This window comes from Molossus molossus, unplaced genomic scaffold (assembly GCF_014108415.1).
Source record: "Molossus molossus isolate mMolMol1 unplaced genomic scaffold, mMolMol1.p scaffold_m16_p_1, whole genome shotgun sequence".
NCBI lineage: Eukaryota > Metazoa > Chordata > Mammalia > Chiroptera > Molossidae > Molossus > Molossus molossus.
The window spans coordinates 9,957,803-9,971,052 of NW_023425344.1; the positions used below are offsets into that span (position 1 = coordinate 9,957,803).

The following is a 13,250-nucleotide window of genomic DNA, read 5'->3' on the forward strand; positions in this document are numbered from 1 at the left end:
ACTGTCCTGCTCTGCACCAGAGCCTGGACCCTTTCTGTCCGCTACGCGTAAACCACACTGTCCTGCTCTGCACCAGAGCCTGGACCCTTCCTGTACACTACGCGTAAACCACACTGTCCTGCTCTGCGCCAGAGCCTGGACCCTTCCTGTCCGCTACGCGTAAACCACACTGTCCTGCTCTGCACCAGAGCCTGGCCCCTTTCTGTCCGCTACGCGTAAACCACACTGTCCTGCTCTGCGCCAGAGCCTGGACCCTTCCTGTCCGCTACGCATAAACCACACTGTCCTGCTCTGCGCCAGAGCCTGGCCCCTTCCTGTCCGCTACGCGTAAACCACACTGTCCTGCTCTGCGCCAGAGCCTGGACCCTTCCTGTCTGCTACGCGTAAACCACACTGTCCTGCTCTGCGCCAGAGCCTGGACCTTCCTGTCCACTACGCGTAAACCACACTGTCCTGCTCTGCACCAGAGCCTGGCCCCTTCCTGTCCGCTACGCGTAAACCACACTGTCCTGCTCTGCACCAGAGCCTGGCCCCTTCCTGTCCGCTGCGCGTAAACCACACTGTCCTGCTCTGCACCAGAGCCTGGACCTTCCTGTCCGCTGCGCATAAACCACACTGTCCTGCTCTGCAGCAGAGCCTGGCCCCTTCCTGTCCGCTGCGCGTAAACCACACTGCCCACTGTAGTCCATGAAGTGAACAGTAGTAAAGCCATCTGGTCAGCAATTCATGGGTCCTTTTTCTTGACCTACTTCATAATAACAGTAACACCACCTGTAGTGGGCTTCATGAACCAGGAGACACACACATCAAGCTGGGGGCAGGCAGAAGCCCTCGTCACCGGCAGGGAAGGGGAGGGAAGCAGTAACGGAGACCAGTGGGGCTACGGCATGAAGAGCCACTCCAACAGGCTTCTGAGAGGAGGAAGGCGTGGCTCCTCTGCCTCACAAAGCTGACCCATCCACCATCTGCATCCTACCCATGGGGCAAAGCAACTCTAAGGCACTGAGCCTAGTCAGGACGGCGGCTTGAAATCATTCGGTCAGTGGATGGAGGACAACCAGATGGCTCGAGTTCCGTGGCTTCTGTGACAAGCTGGGAAGCCCTCCCGCACCACAGCAAGGCAGCCTCAGCACAGAAAGGCCAGCAGCCCCCACTCACCCCATCTGCCCACTCGTTAAGATAACCCCTTCCTGGCTAATTTGAGATAGGCAAACCTTACTTGTGTTCCTAAAAAGCAGTATAGAAAATGCAATTTGGATCTCAAAAATGTATTCTATAACATAGGGTTATTTACCATATTAAAAACTTATTTAAGATTCTGCCTATACATAAAACACTTTTTTTTGCTGTAACTATTTTTTTTATAAATGCAGATTTTCACATGCTGACTGCTCTAAGTTTAAAGTGACATATATTGTATAAAAATGTTAAGTACTTACAGATATTGGGAAAGTTATGTTTACTTGATCTATGTGAAAATTCAAAGAAATTAAAAATGTAATTACAGCAAACATATATATAATCCTAACATTTTCTTTATAATTTTTTAAGTTGTTGCAAAAAGAAGATGCAGGTTTCCATGAATCTGCAAACAAATTTCCCTGTCATATGACAATTCACACTGTCAAGGGGGCAATGACTCAAAAATGTCCAGGCAGCAGGTACCCTTCTTTCTTCCTGAGAACATGTCATGCCCTGACCTACTACCCTGAGTGTCCCAAGACCAGCAGCTCAGATCTCATCTTGTTAGAAAGACAGATTCTCTGGCCTCAGCCCACATGTACTAGGTCAGAACGCGCACTTTCACAAGGCCTCCAGGCGACTGGACGAGCCTGACGGCAGGAAGCAGCCGCACTGGAGCCGCTAGGAACGTCGTCTGTCCTGGAAGACCCTGCAGGAGGGGCTGGACTGGCCAGCGGGTTAACGAGGCCCTTCCTCACCTCGAGCATGTTGTAGATGATGTAGAGCTTGATGACCGACTGTCCCCTGATCAGGTGGTACATCATGGAGTAGTCAACATAGTGCATCATAAAATAGCAGATGACCAGAATGACACCCTTCAAAATGTCACACACCTGGGCCGGCTGCAGCAAACGTCTGTCCCTGCAACATAAGAAAGAATAAAAATACGAGTTTTACTTTCTACCTTCTCGAAATAAAGAATCTTCACTAGACATATACTGGTATTCAATGGTAATGAGAATTAGGTTTATCTTTTAAATACTTCAAACTAACTGGGAATGTTATGTATATAACTGAATATTCAACCATGTGAAATTTTCTGCCCAAGCACAGACGCAAAGATGTTAAGCAAGAATTACTATCAGAAGTGCTAACAAGTGAGCAGAGGGCAGGTGTCTGGGGACAGAGCTCTAAAGCGATGATTTCCAAGACAGTGAATAAGCCTCTGGCCCCACGAGGAAGCCCTGCAGCCTGCTGGGCCAGCTCGTCACACGACCTTCGCGTTCTGTGCACATCGCTCTGTACCTGGTACTTTTGTTCAACAGCACAACAGATTTTCCAGGTCAGTTCATAAGGGACTCATATCTCTACGACAGTGTAACGTTCCATTGTGTGGATGCACCATAATTACCTGACATATCATTGACAGATTTCCAGTCTTTTGCAACTACAAACCATGATACCATGCACATGTCATGCTTCATACATGAAACTATATGTACAGGATAAATTCCCAAAATTGGAATTCCAAGGTGATGTCACGACATCCTGACAGAGGCAGCTGAACTGCCCTGTGCAGGGGCTGCACCGACGTGAACCCCGACCACCAGCAGAAGGAAGCTGCGCCCACGTGCCTCCGCGCGGTGCCCGAGCAGCTCGGGACTTCGCCAACCCCACTGGAGAAAAACGGAACCTAGTGCAGTTTCCACGTGAATTTCCCTCACGGGGAGACTGACATCTTCTTCATGTACTTCAGCTATTTATATCTTCTGTGAATTCCCTCTTTATATCTTTTTCTTACTGGTTTGGAGAAGAGCTTCTCTATTACAAAGTCAGTCCTCTGTAACATGAGTGTAAAACAGCCTTTCCCTAGTTAATATAAGAGAAATCATTCTTTACTTCCGAGGCCAGAGGATGAAGAGCTAAACCTAAATTGTGAGTGGAAACATCTTACTAAGACCCAGAAGAAAATACACGCAAAGAAGTTTAACTCCCGTCCCCGCACGTAAGCCTGTGCGCTGAGTGGAACGCTGGGCTCGTCCTCCGTCCGCCCCCGCGGGCCGACCTCGCGCTGACGCCAGGACCTCAGCGAACTGCCCTCAGTGTTTTCCTCAGCAGCTGCCGCACCCCTTGGTCCCCGAGACAACACTCGGCCCAAGGCAGGGCCCTCGACGCCCTGAGCTGCCTGCTGACAACATTCTGCTTCCGCAGCCTGCTGTCCTCTGCGGCTCAGCCACCTCCCCGTTCAGGTCGGGGCTCCTTCCCCGAGACCCTTGCACAGCTCAGCCAGGACGTGCGTCTCCCTGCTGCGTGGAGCGGCCGCTCACTGCTCCCGCGCTGCTCAGGAGCAGCCGCACAGAACCTCTTCCCCGTTTCTGCAGTTTTCTACACTGCCGTGGTTTTTGGTCAGGAGTGAGTTTCATCGACTCACAGAGAGAATATGGGTTACTGCAAAGTCCTGAAAAGAGGCAACCTCTGGGGAGACTATGTCCAGAAAGGGCTATGGATAGACGGGAAGACACCGGGCGGAACCATGAGCCTAACGGAGACTGGGTCACAACTCCTCAAGGACAAAGCTGAGCAATCTCCACCGTCATTTCTGCCCTCCCTCAGTGCTGCCCTCTCTCCTCCAGGCCGACTCTGAACCCAGACTCACTTTCTCTCCACCTCCCAACACCTACCCAGAACACAGCTCTCTGCCAAGGGCTATTTGACGGTCAAGGGGATTAACTCCCCATGCTCAGCCCCACAAGATTAAAAGTGGAAGAGGGGCTACATGTGCAGAGAGCTGGAGCTAAACCTACTTTTCACTCAAACGAGAGGAGACACTCTGAACACTCTTGAGCTCCTGACCATGTGTGCCAACCTCCTCGGGTACGGCCAGAGGCAGAGGAGGCTCGGCACGGGCTGCACCACCCACCTCCTCCTCGGAAGTGTGGGCACAGCTGGGTATATGGTGAAAACCACAAACCACCAACAGTCGTGGGCCTTTCTATTTAAGAACCATAGGTCATGTTTTACGAATTAAAGAAAATGATGGGAACAAGAAGTAGGGTGGTATTAATAAATCTATGTTAATTATCAAAATGATTGTGATAACTAATTGAAGTAGAAAACTATACTTGAGTTTTTGGTACTAGACTGGCAACTACTTATTTAAGTGATCCCAGTCAAAGCGATATTATTTAAGAGATAAATACTACTTAGTTAAGTGATTCCAGTCAAAGCGATTTTATTTAAGAGATAAGCGGCTAACCCTGGCCGGTTTGGCTCAGTGGTTGGAGCTTTGGCCTGTGGACCAGAGAGTCCCGGGTTCGGTTCCCGCAAGGGGCACATACCCCACCCCCAATAAAGAGATAAGCGGCTAGCTAATATATATATCTAATTGTATTTCTTTATAAACTTTATTTTTAAAAATTCTATTTCTTGCCCAGGCCGGTTTGGCTCAGCAACTGGAGCGCCGGCCTGTGGACCAATGAGTCACAGGTGCGATTCCGGCCAAGGGCACATCCCTCGGTTGCAATTTGTCCCCGGCCCTGGTTGGGCTCGTGCGGGAGGCAGCCACTTGATGTGTCCCTTTCTCTCTCTCCGATGTTTCTCTCTCTCTCTCCCTCCCACTCTCTATCTGAACAAAAATGGAAAAAAAAAGTCCTCGGATGAGGACTAAAAAACAATTGTGTTTCTTTACAAACATTCTCAGCAAAGGCCCAGTGAGTTAGTATGTCTATGAAGAACTATTATATTTAACACAAGTCATTGTTAAAAATTAGAACTATCAAACATTGGAAATCTATATCCCAAAATAACAATCCCACACATTTTGAATAAAAATGACAATACATTAAAACTTAACAATGTAGCACAGACGATTGTAACGAGCTGCTGTGGCCCAGGAGTACACCAGGCCGTGCACACAGGGAGCTGTGCCGACACCATGCTGCGACCCTGTGCGCCACAGTAGACGCCATCCGGCTCTGTGCGCACATCCACTTCGTGTTCACACAACACTACGAAGGAGGTGCTACACCACCCAGTTTTAAGATGAGGCGAAGAGTAGCTAAGAGATGGGGGAGCAGGGATCTGACTGGGCAGCCTGGCTCCAGGAGGAGGCGCCTCACTACCATCTACCATTCCAGAGTCTCCTGTACAAGGAATTTCAAACTTACAGGGATCGACCACTCAGCACCTCCTATCTTTCAGCATAATTTAACACTGTATAATCTGTCACTGTACTGTCATCACATTTGGAAAAATTATTGTGCTAAAAAGCAAGTACATCTATCACGTTTACTCTTTATCGCCAAAAAGAGGACAGACAGGACCGCAGACTACTGTACCCACTGCTTTCTGTGCTCCCGCTGCTTGCAGAAACCTTCTAATGTGACTCGTTGCTACAGAGACAACTGATTTTCAAAGTAAGGCGTGTTATTCAAATAAAAAATAAAAGGAGGACTCTTAAGAAAAAAGGGTCTTGTTTTCATGTACATGTACCTGCTAATGAAAAAGGAAAGTTGCAAAAATAAAACAACTGTTTGCATGGTGGCATCTTAAAAGACACATGCATGCATCATGGCCAGTCTGGGGAAGAGAGCACCGAACCTCAGATAGTTCCCCCGGGGCTCAACAACCTGAACTGCCCAGTGTTTGTTTCCTTCTCTGCCAGGACAGTGTCAGATGACACTCAGTTACGCACGTCCAACTCCGTAAGAAGCTCATCCACAGCCCTGCCCATCAACTCTCAACTGGCTTTTGAACAATACTTCCAGGGCGAAGTTCTTCCTCATAAATGCCTGTTAAGCAGTAGTTACTGGCAGTTCACTTTGCAACTGCTGAAAACCCCAGGTGAACACAAAACAATGGGATAGCTGTTGAACAGAGCGAAAAATACACTAACCTAATTTAGTTTGGCTGTGAGTTCTCAGAATACGGGTAATATTAAACAAGGTATTCGACAGGACTTACATTTGTTTTCAATTTTCAAGTTAAAACACTCTTCCAGAAACCGAATTTCCTACATTTGTAAACTTTACCTTCTACTCAAATACGTCCGTTAGATTTGCACAATTACCAGCTGACACGGCCCTTTGTTCCCAAGGGCTCAGAGGTTTATGGGAACACCATGACACCGTAGACAAAGATGGCCAAAGGCAGGCCTTTCCTCCCAGTAGCAGAAGATAATCTGCTCACCAGTCAAGACTGGTCTCAGATAGAAACACCAGGAAGGACGAGGCAACGACACAAACGAGCGAGTTTTCAAATCGGTGTGCAAACATGCCAAGGTACCATCCTGAGCTATTCATTATAAAATATTTGGGCTGGATCTTTGTTTCTTTCTCTCTTTCTCTATCTCTTCAGACATTTTAAGCTATTTGTGGTATAATTGACAGAATAAAGAAATATAAGCACTACTGAAATGAAAAATGTAAAATGTTAAATATGGTTCTCATCTATAAAATGTTTTAAAGGTAAACTGGACTAAAGTATTGATACTAAGATATTCTCCTTAATTAGAAAGCAGAACATTTTAAACCCGGTTCCGGACAAACAGCGGACTAGTGACCCTGGGCGGTTCACAGCCAGCGGGGCGTCTGCAGTGACAGACGCTGCCTGCAGGAGGAGCCAGCTCAGCGGACTGGTGGCTCTGGGGACGCAGTACCTGTTGCTGTGAAAAGTCTGGCCCAATGTGTGCCATCGAAAATCACTGCACCGAGTACTTTCCTGGCAGGTGAGATCAGGGTCAAATCCAGCATGGCTGTGGACAAAGCTCTGTCGGAAGCAAGGAGGGAGCCGCACGTTCTCTAGCGTGCGTCCATTCCCAAAGGGCTGTCTGCCTACGTGGGGCTTTTTCACTGTAACTGATACTTGTTTGTACTGATGTCAATTTGGCCAAGAGAATAGAAGGAAAATCAGGGTTTACTCACCACAAGGAGTCCCTGTGACACCACATTCCACTCTACAAAGGAAGTGAAAGTGCTCCTCCCTTCGGTCTGATTTACGAGAGAAAGAAAGAGAGAAGGTTGTAATGTTGCTATGCTACTGAGAGCGTCCCTTGAGGAAACAAGGGACACCACCTGACATTCCGAAGACTCCGTTCACACAAACACCCTGCTGTCTAAATCAGCCACGTGGATCAGCCCCGGTAAGGGGGAGTGACAGACACACTGCTTCCCCGAGAAAGCTACGGAGCTGTGCCGACCTGTGCTGTGGGCCGCACGGGGCCCTGGGCCACAATCACGGTGTGTCTAACGTGTGTGCGCAAGAAGTTAATTTTAGGTAGAACTGTCTTGAAGGAAGTAAGGCACATAGAGGAAACCCAGTGTTAAGAAACTCTCAAGCATTTTAAATTCATAATAATTCTGGGAGATAAGAGCTTTCCTATGAGGTAAACACTCAAGAAAAAATGACTCTACAGTCTCTTACAAAAAATAAAAAAGCCCATGGAGCCTCAAATAAGAGTTATGACTAAAAACCAGGGTGAGATAATCAGAAAATTTGCTTGCATGTATTTCATTTGCTCTAGAGTAAAAGAAAAATACTCCAGCATTTACTACTTAAACCTACTCTACACCTATTACTGTCTAAAATGTTTTAAAAGTTTTCAAAAATCACTATCAGATCTTGGCACCAGACAGTATCATTTTTCTCTACAACGGCCCTCAATTTCTAACCGACGTGACTGAGAATTCTAACACACAAAATGAAATCAAAGTTCAGGAGGAAAGAGAAGTCACAAATATGCCAGGCAAATTAAAAACACGTATACAACTGGTTATTCTTTATTCTATAAGTAAATTTGGAAAAATTAGGTTTGATACCTCTCTCAGCATAACAGATACTTTTATTCTTCCAAGAAATATGGATACCTCATTTGATGAATCAAAACTTAATTCTGATTTCCATGTTCCCATCATTTAACATATTATCCTAATTCAAGAAATATCTGGAATGTTTTTCTAAAAAGGCACTACCTTATCTGGGAAGAAATATATAATTGAATCTGCTTTGAAAAAATCTGAGTTTGTTTCTTTATTTTAGTCGACAACAATACAATGTTTGGGGGCAAAGATTTTCCAAGATTGTTCATTCACCGGGAATAGTTTTCAATGTAGTATTCCTAAGATTACTAGGGAAAGACATACACTTTTTACGAAAGCTGTGCACCCTTTGCAGACAACACACACCATAACCAAGTCAAGCTAATTACTCTGCCAAAATCGTAAAATGAACAATATTTTAACGGCCAGCAGCTGGCGAAATGCCCGCCGGTGGAGCAATCGTGATGAAGACTGGATTTCCATGAGGGCTGCCCTCGGCGTCCTGGCCCTCAGCCTCAGTGAAAGGCAGAGTCCTGTCTACTTCAGCTGCACATGAGTAAAAAGCCAAAAGAAAACCAAAAACCATAGCAAGTTTGCAGAAGATTTAGAAATAGGTTCAAAGAATAAATTCTGAAGCAGAAAATTCAGGAGGCCGTCCGCTTTCCAGCCTTCCACAAACGCTGCACCAGACAGCTCTGCGAGGACAGGAGGCGAGAACGCTCAGACAGAACAAGGCGGCGACCTTCTCCCACGACAGACGTGAGATGGACACACTGTGCCAGACTACAGAGTTCCTGTCCTCATGTCAGCCCCTGAGCTCCTTTCGTCCCTTTCCCCCCTTTTGGGAATAATTTCAAAGAAGAGAGACTAGAAAGAGAGTAACTTTTTTATTTTTAACAGAAAGAGGACAAATAGAAGAAAGTGAGACAGAGAAAACAGATATAAGAATATAATCAACTTCTTTGTTGGTCTCTTTAACTTCTTCTTATCCCTTTGAGAAAACAAAGTTAAACTGAAGGAACGAGAAATTTGCTGAAAAAGAGGGAGCCTGACACAGCAATGGCAAGACACTCACAGAGCTGGAGCAGAGAGTCAGAGGAAAAGCTCTAAGAAGGCAGACTTTGCCCATTTCTGAGCAATGAAACTTTGTAAAAGTAAAATGTATTTTTATATTCCTAAAATTTTTGAAAGTTCTTAGTTTTAACATTAACAATAGTTCTGTTAATATAATTTTTCACATTATATTTTAAATTTCGACTATTTCAAGCATGGTGCCTTTAAAAATAATGCTTAAAAATACACAGTTTTCTGAATTTCCCAAAGGAAATAGAAATTGTAACCCATATTGCTGTAAGCACAAACTACTCCATTTTGATAAAGCATATGAAGGCACTAAAAAAGGGCAGGCAGCATGTCCATATTCTGTGTAATCTGGTCTGCACTTGCACAGAGTATTTAAAATTGCTGAAGTTCTGTTGTATAATTGTAACTGCATTTCACATTTTATATATAGCATATATTTGTTAGTGACAGCATGAAATGTAATTTTTTAGTTGGTCTGAATTGCAGAAATAGCCAAGAGCTGTTTGCACAGGGAAATTTGCTGGAATCTTAAATGTAGGGTGTGACACACTGCCCTCTAGTGTCACTTTAGCTATAAAACCTTGAAAATAGAACACTTCAATTTTGTTATAAAATGTAACTGAAATTAATTTAGACTGAGAAGTATAAAGTAATATACAAAACCAATCATCTTTACTTACTAATATTTGTTCCATCTACGGTGAACCAGGCACTACACTAGGTATTCTTTCGAATGCCTCCCAATCTCTATGGTAAAAGATGCTGGACTCTCAATATTGGCTTTTTACTGATGGGAAACAGCTTAGAGAAATCAAGTAGTTGCCCACTACTCCCCAGCTAATCAATGTCCGGTCAGGCTGTCTGATGCTTCCCCTCCAGGAAACGGCCTTTACGAGCTACCCTCTCACAAATCGGAGGGAGTCTTACCTGCACTCATGCGCTAAGGCTCCCTAGGCCACTATGACAGTGACTCTCAAAAAAGATGGAGGAACCCCTGCAGTAGCGGCTCCCTGGGAGAGTCTGATGCCACCTGCTCCCTCCCCCCCCCACCTGGAACCCAGTCCTCACTTTACAGACATTGCCCAGGTGGCCAAGGGCCTTCAAGAAAATGAAGGTACAGGGCGAGGTCGCAGAGTGCAGTGAGGTCACTGACACTCAGGTCCAAGGTCTTTTCTACTCTTTCCACACACAGCCTCCTGCATTAGTAACTTCCGTTTACTAGGCAGAGCAGGGCTCTGGTTCAAAATCATTGAGGAAATAAATGTGAGTATACAAAGTACAAATATTACACAAACATATAATCTTCATTAAAAAGATAGTCTTACCTTATGCATTAGAGTCCAAAGTGTGAATCAAAGTGTATGAATTATCCCTATCCTACAAAACCTATCCATGTGATTATTTAGTTTAACAACTACAAATAGTAAAAAGAATGTGAACATTTGAAGAGTGACCTCACACGTACCTTAAGCCATAGCACGGCAGAGTGAAGAGCCTGAACAGCGCCAGGAGCACTCTCAGGGGGAGCAGGGTGAACACGTACAGAAACGCATCCAGGCACAGGAAGATTCCAAACACCATGAGCTGGATTTTAAAAGGAGAGAAGAAAACAAATAGTCTTTAAATAATTGTAGATAAAAATTTAAACATGGAATTTTAAAACTTTTTGTGAAATTCATTTCTCATAACTTGGTTATGAGAATAACTAGCTAATAGTGTATATGAGCCATATTTTCATGAAAAATTCTTTTTCAAAGTGCAAATTTGTACCTCTTCTTCCAGAGCCTTTGGCTTCCCACCTACAGGTCAATTACTCAAAAGACGAGTTGCCCTTGACCAGAGCTATGAAAGATCTGATGTGGCTGAGAACTTCCTCAAACTTTAAAGATATTGTAGATACAACTTCTGATAAAACTTTTTGACTCTAACTTTACTCTATTAATTTTGCTACTTGTTTATCTCAGTGCTTCATGGATAGGAAAGACAGGTATATATATTGAGTTAAAATATGTAAACTGATTAATTTTAACACAAAATTTCATGTGTATTTGAACTTGTTATAGTCAGAAGGCATTATTCTTAATTGGAGAAGTAGCTGCTAATGTTTGTATTCCCCCATCCCTTTCTAGTGTACTTACATCCGTCCTAATTTTTTGTAACATCATACATTTTTACCCATTAAATGTAGGGCTATATTTCACAGAAAGACGGTGGAGTCTTCTGATGTCTTGGGGAAGTAGCTACACCCAGGCTACCAAATTCTGCAACTGTAAGAGCGGTGACTTCCTGTATGTCTGACACACAAGCCAGGTACGATGTATAGAACTCACATACAACACTCCATGTATCCTTAGTATATAAACTGTCCTACACAAATGTATGAAATAGTTAACCTGCACACTGTTACCGACAGAACCACATGCCCTCCCCACAAATACGTATGTTGAAGTCCTAGCCCCAGCTCCTCAGAATGACTATATTTGGAGATGGGGGTCTTTAAAGAGGTAACAAAGTTAGAATGAATTCATTAGTGTAGGCCCTAACCCGGTATGACTGGTGTCCCTACGAGAAGAGGAAGTGTGAACAGAGGGAGGATGACAAAGACACAGGGAGAAGACCGCATCTGTAAGCCAAGGAGAACAGCCTCAGAAGAAATTGACCCTGCTGCACCGTGATCTTCAGAACTGAGTTTGAAGCCACCCAGTAAGTGGTCTCTGTTACAGCAGCCCTTGCAGATTCACAGAACACCTTTAGAAAGGGCAGTCTATCAATCAATTTTTTGCAAGAGGTCTCAGAAATATATTTCTCATATATATACCTAAGATGTAGATATGTACACATATATACATACTGTATACATACATATACATATAGGTGTGTGTGTGTATGTTTACAGCATTTTAAAAAATATAGACTCATGAACATAAGAAAGTACAATGCTTAAGTACTCGGACTACACTCTGTCTTCCTTCCATGACAGTTGGTCAGTCGGTCACCCAGTCTGTCACCAGAACAACCAGTGTGTGCACATTCCCTTGTTTCACGCACCTACCAAGGAGTGTTGTAGAAGACTGAGCACCATCTTGACAGCCAGCGGTCACTATCTATTACTGTCTGTCACTGGTCACTGAGAAGCCATCCTGTGTCAGTGTGTATGCATAAGGGAACAGCATGTTGGGAAGGAGAATGAGCAGCTTTCTGATGACCTGACACTGGGGATGAACATGTTACTCATTCATCCAACATCCACTAAGCTATTCATAGTACCCGAGTCACACGCTCACCTCAGCTGCACAAAGCCGGGCGGGACACCATACACATAAAGGTCAAGTGGTGGTACCAGCACTGTGACACAGGCAACAGCAGAGCCCTGGAGAGAACATGCACAGCCCAACTTGGGGAGATTTAGAAAAAGCTCTGCATTAGAGGAGACTCTTAATAACACCTGAGAAGATGAGGACAATGCCACACGGAGAGGGTGCACTGGGCACAAGGGAGGCCTGAGAGGGAGAGAAGGGGAAGGATTCTCTTCAGGGCAGGACGCATGAGCAAGAGCACAGAGGGAAGCGATATGAAGACAGCCCTTTTTTGCGGAATAAAATTACAGTCACCTTTCTTTGGCTTAGAGGAATTTGCATTAGTACTGTTTATGGTTAACAATAGTGACTAAAGTCCAGTGAGACTTCCCATTCACATATTAAACCAGCCCAATAAACTTAGTGGGCAAGCAATCATCTTCTCGCACTGCATGCTGACCACGCAATGACTACCCGGAGCTGTCCATACAGAAGATCTCAATATTAAAATGGAAGGAAAAAAAGAGATGGAGATCTAAAGCAACTGCTGCAGGGTGGAAAGAAACCATCCATGGATGTGAGAATACACAGCACACAACCAACAGAAATGCCTTTCAGGGTTTAGAAATTGGAAAAGTAACTCAACTACAGTACCTACTGTTTGAATGCTCCCCTTTCTCATAAGGTACAGATTCTTCTAAATTCTTTACAAATGAAAATAAGATAATTTCCTTAAAAAAAGTAAGCAAGATGTAATTCTGAAAATACCCATCCTTCTTTGAAGGAGGTCAAAAGCCTGTGCTGGGGGAGGTGCGAGCCTGGCACCCAGCTAGACACTCAGGCAGCGATCTAATCGGCACGGACCCAGGACTGT

At 44.8% G+C, this 13,250-nt stretch overlaps 1 protein-coding gene across 13 annotated transcripts in view; it reads right to left on the bottom strand.

The window, feature by feature from the left end:
- The window catches only part of TAPT1 (transmembrane anterior posterior transformation 1), a 57,256-nt gene that overhangs the window by 19,431 nt on the left and 24,575 nt on the right, over window positions 1-13,250 (bottom strand). For all 13 annotated transcript variants that reach the window (XM_036247533.1, XM_036247580.1, XM_036247552.1 and 10 more), the window contains 2 exons: window positions 10,546-10,664; window positions 1,941-2,103 (listed from right to left, as the gene is read on the bottom strand). In XM_036247533.1, the coding sequence (XP_036103426.1) occupies window positions 1,941-2,103; window positions 10,546-10,664 (282 nt within the window). The remainder of the gene's footprint in view (window positions 1-1,940; window positions 2,104-10,545; window positions 10,665-13,250) is intronic.